The sequence below is a fragment of the Elaeis guineensis genome, chromosome 5 (assembly GCF_000442705.2).
Source record: "Elaeis guineensis isolate ETL-2024a chromosome 5, EG11, whole genome shotgun sequence".
NCBI lineage: Eukaryota > Viridiplantae > Streptophyta > Magnoliopsida > Arecales > Arecaceae > Elaeis > Elaeis guineensis.
This window is the reverse complement of record NC_025997.2, coordinates 23,493,984-23,514,595: the sequence shown is the minus strand read 5'-3', so window position 1 is coordinate 23,514,595 and position 20,612 is coordinate 23,493,984. Positions and strand designations below refer to the sequence as shown.

General features: G+C 36.8%; 1 protein-coding gene across 1 annotated transcript; it reads right to left on the bottom strand.

Moving 5' to 3' along the window:
- Positions 1–539: 539 nt before the first annotated feature.
- LOC105045152 (putative GTP diphosphokinase RSH1, chloroplastic) lies at positions 540–20,336 on the bottom strand. Its single transcript, XM_010923320.3, has 24 exons — positions 20,000–20,336; positions 19,677–19,888; positions 18,351–18,536; positions 15,658–15,723; positions 15,444–15,536; positions 15,184–15,315; positions 14,984–15,085; positions 14,825–14,902; positions 14,640–14,711; positions 12,071–12,178; positions 11,862–11,959; positions 9,238–9,298; positions 9,067–9,129; positions 8,922–8,978; positions 8,740–8,841; positions 8,427–8,585; positions 8,177–8,308; positions 8,020–8,106; positions 7,861–7,932; positions 2,373–2,459; positions 1,803–2,259; positions 1,204–1,265; positions 1,051–1,119; positions 540–987 (listed from the first exon to the last, which is right to left on the bottom strand). Exons 1-24 carry the CDS (start codon positions 20,022–20,024, stop codon positions 883–885), a joined length of 2,685 nt encoding a protein of 894 aa, XP_010921622.2. The 5' UTR covers positions 20,025–20,336; the 3' UTR covers positions 540–882.
- Between the last annotated feature and the right edge of the window lie 276 nt (positions 20,337–20,612).

Genomic DNA, 20,612 nt, shown 5'->3' with positions numbered 1-20,612 from the left:
TCGAAATAGATATGAATCTGGCATACATTAAACGTCTACTCAGTCCAACCTATCAATTAAACAGGTCAAAAATTTAAATTTAATTATTTTATTAAATAGATAGATTACTTTGATTTATAGCAAGCTGAAACAAGACAAATGAGTTAAACCGTTAAAAATTGCCACACTTATTTCCATTTCTAGATGCATCAATTTTTTAATTAATAAAACCTTGAACAAATTTCAATGAGTAAAACCTTAAAAAAACAACACAACAAGGTTATAGACATGAACCAATTTCACATGCACTTAAATTTAGACACAAGCGAGGTTCAATCCTCAATTGCAAGAACCATCAAATAAAGCAATGTAAAATGAACTTGTCCAACTCCATTACCATTCCAATCCTGATCCTGAGATGTTCCAACCTTCTGAGATTCTGAGCACGCAGACAAACAACTTGTGCAAAACTAGCCATTTCCATCAATATTATAGCAGAGAACAACAACAACGAAGAAGACAAGAATTTTTTTCTTTTGCGCAGAACCAAAATCTGGTAGTAACAGGAAAACTAGTAGTAACATTATTGTGTAACTTAGATTAAACATCAACAAGAGTAGTTTATTTCACCCTATTTGCAAAAAGAAGCCTATACAACCATGACAAATGCTTGTATATCTTTAGAAGTTCCCGACTACTCTTTCACCTATTTACATTCCCCTCATTCCGCTGACTAGCTTAACTAGCTGGTGATGATTTACTTTTATGACTATGAACGGATAAACTGAAAGCCCTCATGCTACCAAACTATGTGATACCCCCTCAGATTGCAAAAATTGGTATTTACATCTGCTCGTCACAACCAAGGAACCCCAGCTCAGTTTAAAGGTCTGCTTCCATCCATTAGCATTCGAGAAAATTGTGGTCATCCAATGGATTTGACCAGCTACAACCAGCAGACCAGCCCAGAACACCAAGGATCACATCCACACTTGAGCAAGCATTGACCTGCACGTGCTCCATGGATCAGAAACAACACCTGCTACTGCAACAAAATTTTTTGAAAATTACCAGGTGGTCGTAGGTTCCTTCATAGTGAAACAACATGACACCCATTCCTTTTCTTCTGTCAATCTCCGCCTGCTTGATCAAAACATCAAAGCTAAGGTCAATGATGCACCATACGTTATAAAAATTAATGCTAAAAGTCCACTCGAGACCCACCACACAAGAGCATATCGTAATCCCAGTGGCTGTCAATGCTGATGTAACTTCAGCCATCATACCTGTAATTGAGAACACAATTAACTGGAAATTAAACTTATCTTGAACCTAGGTATGCAACAAAAATCTGCTGCTCAAAAGAATCAAATTAAGCACATAATATCACCATAAGTACAGTAATATATTTAAAATGAGATTACCTTAAAATAAATCACTCACACAATCACAGATGGCTCAGAGAGGGAGCCTCATTGAGGTCAGGAGCTAGAAGTGGTAAAGTGGGAGAGCAATGAGGTTCAATTAGGAAGCAATAGTAAATATTACTTGTAATATGAAGCCAAAAGGAAAAATGAGAGCAAGAGAGGGAAGAAGGAAGGTTCGTTGTCAGAGTTCAATGTCAATGACAATCATATGGTTCAAATTGCTACCAGAAAGATTGTGATGTCAAAAATTGACAAACGTAAGATATGGCGTAACCATGCAGGTGAGATTCTAAACAGTGCAGAACTTGTGCCCTAGATGGTAGAATTAGATAATACACAACTTGCACGACATTACAGAACTAGTTTTATGAATTGTCAATGGAAAGGGAAGCTTACCTTTTCGATCAATACATACTACACAAAACCACGGAATTGCATGACCTTCCACATTATGCCAAGAGGCAATTTTGCCATCTTTCCAGCTTTCTAAACCAGGTAAAACTTCCTTGTATGTAGGTATGTTAGCATGTAAGAAGTCAGCAAACCCATGCCCTTGAATCACTGAATTGCCATTAACCTTAAGATTCATTTTCTGCATACTTTGGTTGTGCTTCCCGTTGATTTTAGAGATGCCAACAATACCTTGAACATGTAATAGATCTTGTTTTTGCTTTGTGGAAGATGATTCTTCAATGTTCATAAGTATTTTCTCCCATTTGGAATCTCTTTCCTTAGTTGGAGAGCAGGAAAATGTCTGTTCATAATCACTCTCATCCTCAAGATCAGCAACAAAATTATTTACCGTTTCTGCAGTTAATTCAGACGCACAGAGTGCAGCTTGCTCTCTCAAAAACTAGATGAATAGCAAATATTGTTAATAATTAATTAGATTACATAAGAGAAAATGAAGCCCATAAATACTCTCTGCTTTCTCAAAAGCATACAGCACAAAAAGAAAAAATGTACCTTCATAATTTTGTGTCTGGCACTGCGAGTTTTTGCATGCTGCAACCATTGCTGATGCCTCTGGAAAGCAGATTTGCTCGATAATGCCTAAGAAAGAAAGATTACAATGAATCGATGGAAATAAAGCCAAACGGTAATCCTTATAATATTTCTGCTAGAGGCACATAAAAGAGTATGATAAAGAGTATATGACACAAGCATAGCTCCTGTCAAGGTCTTTAAAAGCTGTGATGCCGTTCATCTTCGTGGGTGACTGAGATTGACAAGAACCAAGATACTGGTTTATCTCAGCAAAGATGAAAGGCAGAGAAATACTTGAAGATGTGAGATTTTTGGAGATTGTAACAGATATATCAGGATTGAGATATCAAAACCTTGGCTGATATAGGAAAATTCAGTAGCAACCATTCTTGAACAATGATCTTGAGATTTTTGAATGAAAAGTACCTCTTAAAGTAGTAAAAAGTGATTGGAAAACTTCAGTCAATATTTTAATATCGAGGTTTCTGGTCTCCGTATCAGATCCTGTAGCAGTAGCTTAACAATATGGGTAAGGTTAGCATGGTACATCCCCATAATAATACATGGTGCACTGCTATGGTTGAGGCAGCAGTTGTATTATGATTTAGTAAACTACCATATTGAGCCCTCATACTGTACCAATTTGTTATCGAGTTAATGTAGTACACCCAATACTAGGTGATTCAGAAAACGTTCATAGAAATCATACAGGCTGATGCCTAGGAATATATTTTGTACCAGCCAAGTAAAAGAAGGGCTTGGATTTTTACACATATCTTTTTGTTAAGTGCATGATACTGATGAAAACCGAGATCTCAGTGATGAAAACCCAGGGAGGTGCATAACCATGATTGTATATATAAAAACAAGAGATCCAGCCAGTGAAAGTGAAAGCATTAATTTCAATGGTGCAACTTAAAGAATGGAATTAAAAAGAAATATGTGACAAGTGATGCAGCTGTTTTTATCCATGCACATTAAGGTCAAAGTGCCAAATGATGTTCCAAACATCGTTCACCAGATGTAGCATACCATAATGCTAGCAGCAAGATACGCCATACTGTACAAAACCAGGCGGTATGGGGTATATCGTACCAGTTTAGTACCGTACACGGTGATTGTTCGCAGTACCAGTTTCACTACCCGTGCCAGTAATTAGATCACCTTGTGAAACCAAATTCTAAGAAGCATGTCAAAAGAAGTAATTTAGATCTTATACACAGGACAAAACAACCTAGCTACAAGTGGCGCAGTAGTTTATCTGGAGCTTTATCTATTTGTCAGGCACCTCTTACCCCTCCACTTGGGCAACAGATCTTACTTCTATACATTTTATTCCTGTCATTCATCAACTAATGTCTTTAAGAAAGCACCACTAATCGTGAGACTTCATAAGTGTCACTTTTTGGTGTATGTAGTTTTACATGATGATGTACACGAGTATCAAGATAAATAAGACAGCCAGTCAAAAAAAAATGCATAATATACAGAATGCATCATTAAAGCAAGTAAAAATGAAACAAGGCACCAGTTTGCCATGCAGCAGTTTTTTTAACTTACTGCAGGTTCTTGGAGGTAAATTTCTCTAGTGTTCTGTCATCACACACACTGTTTAGGCCTGTTAAATGAATTTGCCATGTAGCATAGTGTTCACATGCTTTTTTCCCATTCTTAGTATAAGTTCTAACATAAATTATACAATCTACACATTATTGAGTATATTCTTGTTTCCTGGTATCCACCTCTTACTTTTAATCAATTTCAATCCTTCCTAACATTTAGTTAATGCTCTCGTTGAAGTTCATTCATATATACCCTTGTTTAATAAGGTACAAGAAGTCAATACCTGGGACAGCAATTTAGGACCTCTAAGACCTAACATGCATGATATACCATGCATGGACAATCACCACAATTTCAGCAAACTACTTCAATTCTCTCATTTTATCTACATCTGAAGACAATCTTAGCAGACCCTTCATTGAACTCATCATTCTATACAACAACTAGCTACCATAAAGGTTGCAGGTGATCTGTAGGCTAACTGAGGAAAAATTCTATATGATCAATTCTGGCCTTTCATCACCTTGTGAGATTTTAAGCTTCATGATCAGCAGAGCCATAGGGGCATGAGGAAGGTCAATTGCACAAACAACCACCCCCCCCCCCCCCACAACACACACACACACACAAAAAAAAACCACAAAAAAAAGAAGGAATCAGTTGAATAACTACTCATATGAAAATCTCAATAAGTTTCTTGGAGTGTGTTTAGGCCTGCTGCAAAGTGGAAAGAGTTTCCACTTGAGGCCTTTCCACCATACATGGCAGAAGTTGGGATTCAGATGCATCATCATTTGTACTGCCATCCACTGAACAGAAATCTCAAAGCATGTCCAATCCTAAAATCCACCATGTATGGAACACAACTAAAGTGGAACCTTTCCAGTTTGCTGTGGACTAGACCACATTCCAAGATTCGAATATGAATTCTTATTTATTGTAAATAAGATTTGCTCCTAAAAGCACTCATACGATTTTTGACTCAACCATATATGGAAAATTATAAAGAAACCCTCGTGAAATATTATTCTTGGTGCCCTTAACATTACAATTTCCTTTCGAGCATCCCATTTCATCCAATCTCTTTTTATGTAGGCCTCACTACTCATGTAACTCATGATCTCTGCCTATGATAACATGGCAATGCCCAAATGAAGTCCTAAAGAGACCAACCCTCTGTAAAACCACCGCTAATTCTTAAATCTAACTTACAGAACTCTGATGTTTCCAGATACAGCTGGAGTACATGGGCAATCAAGAGACTACATTGTGCATCCATGTTATGCAAGCCACATATATGGAGGCATATGAAGTTGGTATTTTAAACATTTAAAATAAATAAAATATACTAATAGTAATATTTTTTTATAAAAATAATGTTAATATCGATAACAAAAATATCTAGCAATTAATACTTACTTCTTAGTATTTAATTCCTAGTAATCATTATATCATAATTAACATATTGACATTAATATACATGTATCCAGCCTGCTTGAAACTCTTGCATCCAAACAAACCATAACATTGAACTTATGTCTTCTCATGGGCTTGCAAAAATGTGGCCACATAAAAAAGGAAGCAACATATGCAGTTGCACAATGATATATAGGATGCATATGAGCTGCACAATGCTAATCTTGTTGTATATGTGTCTGCAAAGTGCTAAGCAACCCGTCATTTTGGCCCACATGCGACCCAACTTCACATAGTAGCTGCATAGAGGGCATACAGCATGGTCAAGGGATTACATAAACATATGCAGCCTCACACATCCCATTTTAAAACATTGCATACATTTTTCAAGATTTTAACTGAGTGGGTATCAAAGAAGCATAAATAAAAGATAGGAAAAGAAGGATACAATGACTTTGACAAGGTTTGCTATTTTTTTCTGTTCTGTTGGTTTTATTGTGAAGGTTAGGTTGTGACATGCCTCTGAGGTATATAACATCCTTTACTCCAAGCTTTCTATTTGTTTCCTTGTACTCATGGGATTGAATGAGAATTTGAAATGGATTTGCAATAGCAGGTTTTGATGCAATGCTGTCTATTCTTTCTTTTGTGGATGCATTATATAAACTCGACAAGTTACGTGTCGTTTAATAATAGCTCATAGGGCAATCAATATATCAGGTTTTCTTACATGAAACATGTCTCATGAATGATACATCAGTTGTTAGTCATAGCATTTATTTGTTATTAATACTCATCCTCTTGTAGTAGGTTTTGCTTATGATGATACAGGATTGGCACATATCCATTTTTCCTACCAAAAATATATTCATCGTTTACTCATTGCTACTTGCTACGGTTGTAAATCCTAGATCAAACACCCAGCTCCACCACTGGGTTTAAACAAATAAGAAAAAAAAAGTCCACCCGACAGTTTTTAACAACTGTACGTACCCATCAATATGTACTGTTCCACCCCTTGGTGATACAACAGGGCATTGGGGCAGACAAACATTGCTGATCCACACCAGAATTGCTCAGACAATTCTTAGATTGAGTGATTTGGAGCAGAAACAAGGTTTTTTTGCCCCAAACCGAGCAGCATAGCCTAAAACTGCTTGATATGATTAAAATAGCCTCTTATGAAAACATACTTCACCATCTGAAAGTGAAAAGTAATGAAGAAGGAAAGAGTGCCTAGAGAGATTGGCTTGCAGGATGGAAGCTTGCTTTTCGATTTTTTGGGTTATTCTAAACAAGTAATCCTCCCCCCTCTATTTTTTCCTTATTTCTTCCAAAATCCAAATGGAATTTTGTGTTTAACTCAAAGGAAAAAAAAAAAAAAAGAGAATTTTGCTATATTGAGATTAAATGTTGTTCGATCATTGAGTTCATGCATTTGAACATGAATTCTAGATCAAAATCAAATAGATGAGGTTTTGGGTTAAACCCCAAAACTTGTACCAGAATATTGCATAAATTCATAACTAAACCAAAGAAGACCATATGACAGATGCATCAGCTTCATCCATGCATACCAACCAATACCTTTGTCAGATCAATCCACAACATTGCACGTACCTTACCCCCAATTGGTATGGCCCCATAATTCAATATTTAACATTTTCAAATCAAGCCAATTCAATTAATGAAAGCATTTATGCCCTCACTGATAAATATTAGCATTTTGTTCTTTTACCATTTCACCAACATTCTTATTGGCTAATTTCCAGTATTTGCATGCAATTAATAATTGAAAAATTAACTTCGTATAATCCACAATATGTGGAACCTTGTTGCATGATATGTTTAAGTTGACTTACAAGGGAAAATTGAGGTCTGTTCTGTGGATTGGCTTCCAACCTATGTTCAATCCTTGTTAACGAAAAAGTCAATGTCTAATCCTTGATCTCATTGGCCATCTTATGTTTAATTCCTAGTCCATACACAAGTGTTTCCACGAACATGTATAATTCTGCACGTATCAAGCCTAACTATGTGGGAAAACTGTATGCAAAATGCTAAGTAAAGGACTCATGTAATGGCAGTCAAACGAATGATCAAATGTTAAGTTCCCCATTTAGAAACCTTGTCCCCCCTCTACCCAACTTAATCATACCCCTAACTTAACTTGATGGCTCGGTCTTCTCTTCCTTTAATCCATTTTAAAAAAATAAGATTCGTTAGCTTTATTCTAGCAGGTTGAATATTGAGTAATCCATGTTTACTCATGGATGTCTAATTCTAAAGTAAATCAGCTCAGATGATCACTATTTTGATTTATTAAAGATATCTAGGACATATTTAGAGCATTCCAGAAATCTACCATGAAAAAACAATGGCATATGATTTGTTGTAGCTGTATTAGAATACTGGGTGCGCTATTTTGGAAATGAGATATACAGGAACAGAAAATAACATTTGCTAGAGAAAAAATGGAAACACTAACATTGTATGTGATTATCTCAACAACTTCAGCATTAGCAAGTACATGCAACGGTGAAACCAGATTACCATTGACCTGCAAAGGAAAAGGATTAGGAAAAAAAATTAAAATAAAAATCAGATTGTAATAGCTGATATTCTACCACCAAATCTAGAAATGTACCTTTGCAGCTACCATTTTGTTGCCAATTTCAGTGTGAATCAGATAAGCATAATCAATAACAGTAGCTCCTTTGGGTAGGTTTTTTATCTGCATGAAATAAGATAATAAATATTGCAAAAATATGTATTTTAAAATATTATTCCTTGCATTCACTCACCTCTCCTTTTGGTGTAAATATGAAGATACGGCTCCCTAGCAGGTCTCGCATGATAGTATCCACAAACTCCCTAGAACTCATGTTACCAACAAACTCTTCTTGCCATTCTCTTATTGCATTGAGCCAGCCAATCTATAAAAACACTACCAATAATTGGAATGTCCACAATCCATATTATCAAAAGATTATTTGTCCCATGATAAGGTTACCAACTACAAAATATTGACTTCTGTTAGAAAAGCTTGAATACCCTGAGAGCAATATCTGTACTGTTCAAACACATAGACTTCCCTTTTGAATTCCTGCCACTGGGCATTCCGTGTCCCTCCTTACCAGAAACTCTACCTCTCCCACAGTAATGAGCAGCAATACCTCTTTCAGCTATTAAGTCCATGTCTTCTGTTCTTATCTGCCAATTTTGAACAAAGAATGGCAATTATTCTTTGAGAATAAATGGAACAAGGATATCAATCATGGGGATACCAACAGCAGAACACTAGTATGGTGACATTATAAATCAAACTTCCAACAAAGTCTTGAGGAACATGTGTCATGGAGATCACCTGAACTTCCAAGTGGAACATGCTTTCATATAGAAATGGTATCACGGTGGTGTGGAGACTTTGATAGCCATTAGGTTTTGGAGTTGCAATGTAATCCTTCATCTGTCAGATAACATTTAATTTGTTAAAAACTGGCAACCACATAAGAAAATTGATAGAAGATGTCCATATAGATAACTCACAGCTTGAGGTATAGGAGTCCAGATTCCATGAACAAGGCCAAGAACATGGTAACAGATCTAAACAACACAAAAAAATTAATAAGTTTTTTTTGTTGTAAAATATTGGAGCAAAAAACATCAAGGAGAACAGCAGAGAATGCACTACCTGCTGTGTACAACATAAAGGCCCAACTCCAATGCAGGTTTTTGGCTTTACAATGATACGAAGCTGGATATAATCAACAAAAGTATTAATAATTCAAAAGCACCTTTGAATTAAGGAAAACCAAAAAACTAAGACATCATAATTTGCGTCAATCTGGATACCAAGACAAACCTGTGCAATTTGGTTAACCTCATTTATGGAACTCTTAGTTTTCAATGCAGCTTTATATATACTGCAATGTAACCAAAAAAAATAGTCAATGGAAAAACATTCATCACTTAACCATCATTGGAGTAAATAATGAGCAATGGTGCACAGGTACTTTCCTTTTTCTGTAGAACACATGAAGGAAGAATGTAAACTATAAAAGCTGATCAGAAAATTAAAAGAAAAGTGCAAACAGATCAAGTTCATTTTTCAAAACTCATGTAATAAAAGATACCCCACCATTATTGATATTATTCTAACTGAAGTTTCATATTTTGTCCACTATTATTTATATTATTAGAATTGGACATTTTGTCTGCATAGTCTAGACTCCAGACTGCTGCAAGATCAATATATATCACTCATCTCATCTGGATAGCACCTCCATTTCACATCATAATTGCATTATTTTGGTGAATATCAGCCTAACCAGCATCATTGAAGGACCTAAGAAGTAAGCACTGGCCTTTTTTTCTAAGAAGAAAGAAAGTGCAGTTGTACAAAACCAAGAGTTGTTGTCCAGCTCAATAAGCGTCATCAAAGGCCTAGAGATCCAAAAAAAATTGAGAAATCCAGAGAGATGGCTCTCAAGAGGCAGCAAGGAATGTGATCTAGAAGCCTGGTTAAAGGAGTTGAAATAGTGAATAGTACTGGCAAACTAGCTCACCAAGTGGATCATCTGTAATAAGAGAAAGAATAGCTCCTATTAAAGATACCCTAGGTTACGTGGACTAGGGTATGTAGCAACGCTGTGCATCTTAATGTCAAATCCTGGTTAATCAGCTTGGACGTATACCCCTGTCGTGACAAAACCTCAAGGAAACAAGGAAGTAAGAAATGATGTTAACACAATCAGTAAGCAAAGTGACCATCCAAAACCATGTAGAGGGGATGGAATGAAAGATGAACCTAACTAGATGAGTTATATAAGAATGTTTTGATAGATTTTAATAGGAAACAAAGTGACTGGAAGCTAAAAAGCACCAAAAGAATAAAAAACCATGAAAATTACAAATGAAAACAAAAATAAGTAAAGATGTTCAATGATGGTTGGAAGTAATTGAAGTAAAAAATTGAGACTCAATTGATGAACGAAAACAATCTGAAAGAGGAAGTGCTAAAACACAAAATAGATTAAAATAAAAAATCTTCCAGAAATTGAGAAATAGCAATTTAAATCTAACTAAAGTGTGCCAAATGAAGATTGTATAGGATTTAAGATTGAGACCCACTAGGAGGGCCTATGATTTGGTCAACCAATAGTTTATTACCATAATCCATATGATTGAATAAGGGATACAACAGCAGTTTAAATTGTTAAAACTTCAAGGCAAGTGTTTTGATATCAGTTGTGCCTGGAACTTGATGAACTGGTTGGAAACATGATTAAAAACATCCTATCTGATCATTGCTTCTCAGATAAATCGGATCAAAGTCTTACAAGTCCATTGAAGAACTATCAAAAGCCACCAATGAATTTTAAAATGCAGCTTCCACAAATGGTTAAGTCAAATTATGACAACTCATAGGCAAACTAGACTAGAGATCATGCTGCTTTTTAGGTCCTGATGGCATTAAAAGATGATCCTGAAGATTTAATACCATGAAATTTATGAAACAATTGTTGGAAAAATTACTGGTAACGCAATTTTTCACACTATACATACAGAATACAACACTAGAGAATCTTAGCACTAAGAACAAAGGATTATGCAATTGCAACAACTCCTGATCCACCCAACCCATCTCTCTTGGAAACCAAACTACCTCCAAAAACTAAACACCAATAAAGTTTGTCATAGCTTTTTCAGAATCAAGTTTTAAAATGATTCCTTCCATATCCCAGCTCAAAACACATTTGCAAGCCAAAACAAGAATACTCAGCATACCTATACCTCAAATGCTTTTAACATTAATCATCATTGGCAGCACCATCATACAGACTCAATCCCATTAAAGTGCAATTTTTAGATAAAATGACAAATGGCCAATAAAAAATGGCATGAACAGAGGCACTATCAAATCACACCAAGTTCTAAATATTGTTAGAAACATGTCAGACTGTCATGAAGAACTAACTAGCATGAAAACTGGAATTTCAAGAGTTATGTATCACAGCAATGAGCTAACACACTTACCAAAAGCAATGAGCTAATACCCTATGAAAAATTGCAAATCTACCTACCATCCAATTTATCTTATCTAAGAGAGATAACGCACATGCTCCAGTTCATATATTCTTTTGAACATACATGTAAACTTGCACAATTTTAAGTGTTCATGCATGAATATATGTACCAACAATCAAAAGCATATCAAAGTAAAATATAAATGATCATGTCTAGGTTGAAGATGGGCCTTGGAGCAACGGTAAAGTTACTCCATTGGGAAGTAGGTGTCACAGATCCAAAATATGAAATAACCGCTCTGCATGCAGGGATAAGGCCAGGCATCAGACCCTCCACAGACCCCGCAGTAGTGGAAGCCTCGTGCATTGGAATGCCCCTTTTCATGTCCGGGATAGGTTATGATAGCCAAAGATGCTCATTTTAAAACCAGAAGTAAAATATTTAAGTTTATGACTCGACCTGTACAGTTCCTTACATACAGACTGAACTTCAGTTTTCACTGTCACAAGATCTAAAAGTTGATCCTCCTTAATTCTCTGACTCAGAATCGTCTTTGCCTGGGCAGGAAAAGAAATATAAAAACAACAATTATATTCCAACATGCAATGCAATTGCAAACATCAGGCATCAACAAACTTGTTTTTATTATAAATGATTAAAACTAGTACCTCTTCTAATTCTTTCTCGTGGTCTTTATAAAGTGCTTCAACTCTTTTTTTGAGCTCAGCAAAATCACTGGGGTTCATATACATGAACGACAGATATTCCAGTTCTGACTGCAAAGGATGATCACCTTCATCAGTTCGTAGGATCAAGATTAAGGATTAACAATGATACTCCAAATACAGAAAAAATGTGTTCACTGGGTCCCAAATTTCTCCACACTATCTGGACTCATTGGTAAAAGCAGCATTAACCTGGTTTCATTGCCTACAATCTAGGTAAAGCAGTAGAATACCTGTTCATTGCATGACAAAGCTGATGTTAGCCAAGTCATACATGTGGCATATGGCATGCAATAAGTCATGGTGCAGCATCAAAAGATAGAAAAAACACTGACTGAAAGACAGCAATTGAACCTAGGTTCCAACTAGATGTGCCAATAGAAAAGAAAAAAATCTTGGGTATATTGAAAATTTTTTTTATTGATCTTCAAGCAGCAAACAAGTACTAACTTATAGAAAAATATATATATCTCCTCACATCTAAGAATGAAAGTTAAATAAACGAAAACATGCTAAACATCATAGAATACAGCATAAGGCAAAGGGAATGGACCTTGATAGGAAAACAGAAATTAGCATTAAACCAAATAATTATCTGTTAGAACGGAGCCAAGGCAGAAAATTAGCTTCATTCCTAACAGTGACATTTTGCTACCAACTAGTATCCATAGACTGGTTTTTGCTCTGCTATACTTTTATGATAAATATAGACTAATAGCTTCAAGTGCCTGTTGGGTTATACTACTTTCTTTCCTAATACATAGTTCACATTTCCACATAATAACAACCAATGTTTTAACTCGATAAAACCAGATAATACAAGGGCATGTTTTCAGATGATCTGTAATGGCAGCAACCTTCAGATCTATCATAATAGTTAGGTTAATCACAGTTTACTGTCAACCTAAAAAACGAAAAGGAAAAAGATTAGAAAATTCAAAAGCTGCAAACAAATCCATTCTTATCTTTCCTAGAGCATACTAAGAGCTAATTTGGAGTAACTTCATGCAACCAAAAGCATTGCACATAAGCATATGGTCCCACCAGAGAATCAAATGTTAGGTCTGAACATTTTGATTAAAATTTGGGGGATATGAAACCACCCAACAATAATACAGGGCATTTTCAGCACGACTTCAATATTGAGTTGTCCTTTTAGTCAGAAGTGTTTGTAAAAGATTGAGCTGTAACTTTAATATTCATATTTTTAGAAATTATAAGAGAATCATACTTGTTTTGTTTGAGAAATCGTTTTGGTTGTTCTGATCACCTAGAGCACGAGATCAACTGAATTCACAAAATGTTTCCACATCTATATAATTAAGTCTAGCAAAAACTTAAAAAAATAACAGCAAGGTTTGAAAAACCAACAGTACCACAGTAGGATACTCCTTTTACCAAGATGTATTAAGGCATATTGAGGGTATATCATGCTACACTGTCCCATGGAATTTCAAACCTTGAATAAACCATGAGTAGACACAGGCATGTACTGCATTATGTACCATACCAGGCATGACCAATCCACCCTTATACCGCAGTACTTCAAATCTTGCTTGAAAGTCACATAACATCACTGATCAAATTCTTGTGAAAGGAATCGGATGATTGGACAATATTTCAAAAAGGAAATATTCCTGATGAGCACAAATTTTCAAATAGGACATATGCCATTCAAACAGTGCAGCAAATGCTGGTGATGTGGGAATGATGTTGTTGTATCTCATATTGTATGCAAAAAGGCATGGCCTATATAAAATTAAATATTAGGCCACTGCTCCTCTTAAATAAATTTTTAACATTTTTGTGACCCTCCAACCCTATCCTCCTGGTTCTGTTAGAAAGCCAATTTAGCACCTGCCAATATGAAACCTAAACAGTAAAATATGACATCAAACAACTCCATAAAGCAAAACTAGTTTTCTCCTTAAGTAATATATTTATTTGTTGATCACATAACACTCCAAAAGCACCAATCCACTTTTGTTCAGATTTCAAATCTACTAACATGACTCATCCACCTCTCCATTCTGAGATACACTATATCTAGATAACCAAGAAGGATATTCTTCAGTGGACCAGATATTTTAACCTAATCGAGCCTAAATTCTACCTTTTTAAAAAAAATGGATATTTGAAAGCACTCTTCTGGAATTCCATATTACTATTTAATCCCACCATCAACTCTCAAACTATATCTTCTGTGGCATTGGTAAGTAATAAGAACTCTAAATAAATCCTCATTTTGTGGCCATTCTGATTGGAAATTTAACAGTTTCACAACTATCTCCAATCCTTTTACCATAAAATCATTTCCTATGTTAATAACTGCTTCATTAATTGGATAGAATGCATTTGTTCTTTTGAAAGATGTTTTACTGCCTGAATTTTAAGAAAAGTACATATAAATGATGTTATAAATATGGAAATGGATATAAATCTGAACTCATGAAACAAATGTGTATGTACAATAATGTGCAAATCCTACATGATAAACTCCATCAAGGCATACCTTTATTTGGTACATCCCTAGAAGCTTTGCTAAAGGGGCAAACACCTGCAGTGTCTCCAGTGCAATGCTTGACTGCAAGGGTAACAATGCTTAAAACAAAAGTAACCAAATAACTCACAAGACCTGAACAAGATTTTTTTTTTTTTTTTGGGGTTTGGGTTGGGGGGGGAGGGGGGGGGAGGAACCTGCTTGTGCTGAGGCATGTGCGAAAGAGTACGCATATTATGTAACCGATCAGCCAATTTGACAATAATAACACGAACCTAAAAGGAGCACTCTTGATTAAATTCTAGCGAAGATGATAAAATTTTACATATGATTCAGACAATGCACAAGAAAAATACCTCTTCTGTCATGGCAAGAAACATTTGCCTTAGATCATCAGCTTTTACATCTTGTGCTGAACTGTTTGCATTTTTGCACTGTAGTTTTCCCAGCTTGGATACCTAATTAAGTGAATAATAGAGAACCTAATACATATTTTGATTACACTGAGGGATTAACAACTGTGATGTCTAATATGATGAATAGAGCTATATTCTACCTTAGTCTCTCCCTCAACAATGTGGCGCACAGTAGCACCAAACTCCCTTTCTATCCTTTCAAATGTAACTATATTAGTATCTTCAACAGTGTCATGTAATAAACCAGCAGCAATTGATTCCCAGTCCAGCTCCTAAAGAACAAAAGCAACATTAATCTAGTAAATAATATCTGGAAATCATAGTGCTATATGAATTATAAGATATCCTCCAGATGACAATTTTTTTAAGTATGGAACAAGTTCGTAAGATTACAACTCACAAGTTCACCAAGAATCCGTGCAACTGCAACTGGATGGACAATAAAGGGTTCTCCACTTCGCCGTTTTTGACCATTGTGAGCTTCAAAAGCTAGCTGCACTAACATAACTACTTTTTTATATAGTAATTATACGTAGTAACACTGGAAGATTCAGGAAGAAAAGCACAGCAATAATAGGAATGCTGTTAATGCTAAGTATTTGAAAAATACAAACCTTCAAAGCATCATTTACTAACTTCAACTCCTCAGGTGCAAGATATGAAATGGTTGGTTTCAGATCCTAATGCATGCATTAAAGAACACAAAATGTCATAAACCACTAAACTAGTACATCAAAAGAAGAACAATGGTAATGAATTATCGCTAGCACAAATCAACCAATATCAAGCTACAAGGATTTCCCTTTTTTTAAGAAAAAGGGGGAAAAGCTAAAGATCAGAGAACATACATGCAAAGATCAGAAAACAGAAAATAAAAACGAGATCCAGAAAAGTAGAAAAAATTGGATTTTTTTTTCCTCTCCTTTTTGACATCTTGCAGCAAGATAAAGGCACTACAACAAAACTTCTACATCTGTATCTGGAAAAACTACCCATCACAAGGACACCAACATGCCTATTAAAGCTTAATTTCTTGGGTGCTAAACTCCCCCTGCATACAGACAGATAGGAAGCAACCAAAGCAGCTCTTCCACAATGGACACTTGAGTGTATACAAGAGAATTAGAGCCACTTTGAGATATAGATGTGACGTATAATGAAACAATTGCAAAGGCAAGAGAGTGAAAGAACCTCATGATGCCACTTATATTTCACTCTTTAGCATAGGTATATGGTGGAAGGTTTTTTTCTCTCTAAAGAGACTAGAGATTAACAATTCTTTTAGATTTTCAATTGGTACTATGATAGACTAAACAAGTCATCATGACTGATATATTGGTACATATTTCATAGGAACTACACTGGTAAAAAGAAGAAAATAAACTGACAGGGAGTACAGTCTCACTAATTGATGCCCTACTTGCTGCTAACACAGAAGAGTGGCAAACTTACCAATATATTACAGTTTGAAATTCAATCATCAGTGCATATTGACTCAAAGATAGGGCAAAAAAAGTAAGTTGGTTCTTCCTTGTTGCTCCAAAGTTTCTAGAGTATATGGACAAAGGTGCAAAAGCCTTTCTCAATTACTCTTTTCTAAGTTTTTTGGACAAAGCACAGCCTTGAAATCATCATAAATCATTTTAGAGTAAAGGGAAGTTTATATCCTCTCCTCTATTATCCTAATGACTGGAGAGAATCATTTGCAGAACCATTGTTTGCCTAGACTGGCTTAAAACCTGCATATTCATATATCCCAATGCCATTTTCACTATTCGATACCACCTTGATGTTAGAGTTTGTCCTAAATCTGCTTTGCTTTTAACTTTTCACCACTTCAAGGAATGCCATACCAGGCCGAACTGTCCGGTATGGTGCGTGCCGAACCGTCGTGGCGGGGAACCGAGACGGTTCCGGCATGAAAAACAGCACATGCCAGTGCCGGGGAAGAAAAGAGAGAAAACAAGAAAAAGAGAGGAAGAGAAAGAGAGAGGAAGAAAAAGAGGGAGGGAGGTCTACCGGAGGGGCCATCAAAGGGCCTCCGATGGACCATCGTGGCCGTCGGGCGGCATAAACGCCTCCCGTGGCTCCGCGGCGTGAAACAGGGGCTATCCGCCCCTGTTTCCTATTTTTTTTAAAAAATATTTTTTTAAATGAAGCCGGCATGGGGTTTGCCGGCTTCACTTAAGTGATGCCGGCAAACCCAGTGCCGGCTTCATTTTAAAAAATATTTTTTAAAAAAAAATAGAAATAGGGGCGGATCACCCCTGTTTCATGCCGCGGAGCCGCAGGGGCCGTAAACGCCGCCTGCGGTCCACGACGGTCCGCTAGAGGCCCTCCGACGGCCCCTCTGGCGGACTCCCCTCCCTTTTTTTCTTTCTTCCTCCCTCTCTCTCTCTTTCTCTCTCTTTCTCTCTTTTTTTTCTCCGATTCGGCTCTGTTTTCCTTCGTCGGTTCGTCTCGATTCGGAACGAAACGAAGACGTGCTGAACCGTACCGCTGGCCGGCCGATCCAGCCACCGATACTGGTTCCGCAGACCTTGCACCACTTCCTAGTAAAGCAAGGAATAGGATATTACTAAAAGTTACACGAATTTACATCTCACAGTATATGTCGAGTATAAATGACAAGTTTTTATTGCATATTTTATAATGTGGCCATGTATACAACTTAGACCTTTTACCATTGCCCAAAAGAACAAATCTGAGAAGATAATTTGTGACTGTCACTTTAATAAGAGCTGATCATGGGCCGGGCTTGGGCCTAAACTCTATTGAGTTTTAATCGGGCTTCGGACTAGGCCTATGTAAAATATGACATTTTCTAGGCCCAAGCCCAGCCCAGTATCAGCTATACTGTCTTTATAGATCACCCTCTATACATTCAAACTTGCAATAAATTTACAAATGCAAGTACAACTCCTACTACTTGTTAGGATATCATTTTATCCTTTCCTTAATACATATGTCTATTAATTTAACTTGTTAGGTCACCTAACGAACAAATACATATTGCCACCCAATGTAACTGTTGGTTCCTAGGTGCTAAAATTTTTGCTTATCCCACACATGGCCACCAACATAGTCTTCAGCAGGAATCAATCTAATAAGGAATAAAAATTCATACTTTGTCAACATGATGAGATAGCACAAAAGCAAAGATCTTGAGCACAGAAAAAATGATAATCAATATAAGAGAAAAAGGAACAGAATCAGATAAGCACACCATACAATGATCCAGACAAGAAGTTCAAAGTAATTTGTATGATGGAGGCAAAAAAAGGAAATTCATTAAGTGTACACATACCTCCCACAATGACTCAGGAGAAATGACATCAGACGGCTCTGAAGATGAGGAAGAATAACTCAGCTTCCATGTTTTGTCATAGCAAAAAGTAATACATGAACTAATAAACCTTCCAGAGTGCACAAGATCAACAGTTCCTCTATAAACTAAGTTTCTAAAATTAAGGTCTTCAAATCTGCGGTTGGCCTGTGAATTAAAAAATTATAACACAAATCTTATATTAGTATCTGTCCACAAGATAGACAATATAATTGAACATATTTGTCAGGTAACGAAATATGTGACTTCAATTTATAACATGAATACAGATACAAGATACATATATAAGAACAAAAGTATCTTCTCAAGTTGCACTTACCTAACAATCAGATAGAATGACTCCAGTGAAAGATTTAGCAAAAGTTGGTAAAAATTTTTCATGAATACCATGTATACGTGATATTCTTCACTTTAGCAATGTTGGCCAGATTGATCTTTGATGGGTACTTATCTGTTATGTTGCTGAATATCCCTGACTTCTACTTAAAATATGGAGGAGCATGTTTAGCTAATATCATGTTCAAAATCTCCACAAGTCCAAGCATTCCTTAGAAAAATGTTCCATGAGTTTTTTTTATGACCAAAAGAATTTTCAATGCTCCAATAATACCAGATAGAGGCATTAACAGAAATATGGACCACCAATGTCCCTGATTTCCAGTCAAACACACCCAGTAAGAACCTGACCTGTTAGCTTAAATCATCAAAATGTTTTATTTAGACCAAGTCTAAGCCAACAAACTTTTCAAGTTACCTGGGGGAAGGCACATGTAAAGAAAATATGATCCAGCTCCTTTCCTGCCCTCTTGCTTGCTCTTGCTAAGCACAGAGTGGAATTGACTTGAATTCCATAAGAACAGTAGCTTTTGTCTAGGTTTTCGAAATGATGGCTTTAGAATAGTTAAAACTTGCATACTTTTCAGACAATCCAACAGACTCGATCTTCCTTCCAAGCAGTCTAAGGGAAAACTGCACTGGCTTATGTGGCTCAAGAAGCGTCATTAAATGCCTAATTCAGCCCAACTTCAGTACACTATTATTTCAATATAGTCAAACAATTTCGTACGTTTCCATGGCTGATTGATATATAAAACATCCAAAATTCAATCTTTTTTCTGGATATCATTACATAAACCCTTATAAAGCTAAAGCAACAAAATTAATTACCAGTTTCCCAAAACCAAGAAACCAAGAACCGTTTCAAAACACAAGCAGGAAAACCAGTAGAACTTCTCCAAGAACCAACAGGCCGACGAACTAAAAGTTGCAAGAGGACCAAGAACTCACCAGGGGGTTCACATAGAGCGACGAGCTCCACCACCTCCTGCCCAACCCCTCCTGTAGTTGCAACGACCATTGGGGCAGCGGCGTGCTGGCGAGCGACCCGGTCCGATCCCTCGGCGCCTTCCAAGCGCACGAGAGCACACTGCATTCATGCCGCCCGCTTCCACTCCCTTCTCCTTTAGAAAGCTTAAAGGGATTCACGCACTCCACAGAAGCTGCACCATTCCACCACATTCCCAATGTGATCAAACTCAAAAACCCTACTCACCAAAACCAAAAATCAAAACAAAAAAGGAACAACAAGAATAGAATTCGAACAACCCTACCAGAGATAGACGGTGCAGAAGCCATCGCTCGCCCCGAATTCCGAATCAACAAATCTCATCGACTCCAAAGGAGTGTTAGGTCTCCAACCAGCCACATCCAAACCAAGCAACCGCGATTCTTCGGCGACGGAGAACCCACCACTCGTTCGATTGAAACTAAACCTCTTCGATTACCTTGGAGAAGATCAAATCCCGAGATCCGATCGAAAAGCAATCAAGAAGAGTTAGGGTTCATAACAAATCGGAGAGGAATTGGAGGTAGATAGAAGGGGAGGCAAGTGAGGGGAAGAAGAGATAACAAGGAACACGAGGCCACACAAAGGCCGCGGCTGAGAAGATTTTATTTTTCTCCTTATATATCTCTCTGTCGTCCTTTCTCGTGTCCCTCGAGTTCCAGGCACGAGTCGTTAGCCAATCCTACCGCCCTTCTTTCCCCCATTGACGAAAATGACCTCGGATACTTTATTAATGACACCAAGGAGCATATTCCCGATTCGGTCACCGACTTGAAAACGATTGATGCGATCTTGATCCAACGGCTAATAACGTTTGATGTACGGTTGGGGGCTGTAGTCAACCGTGATTTGATAGCAGAGATGCAAATTGTTCAACG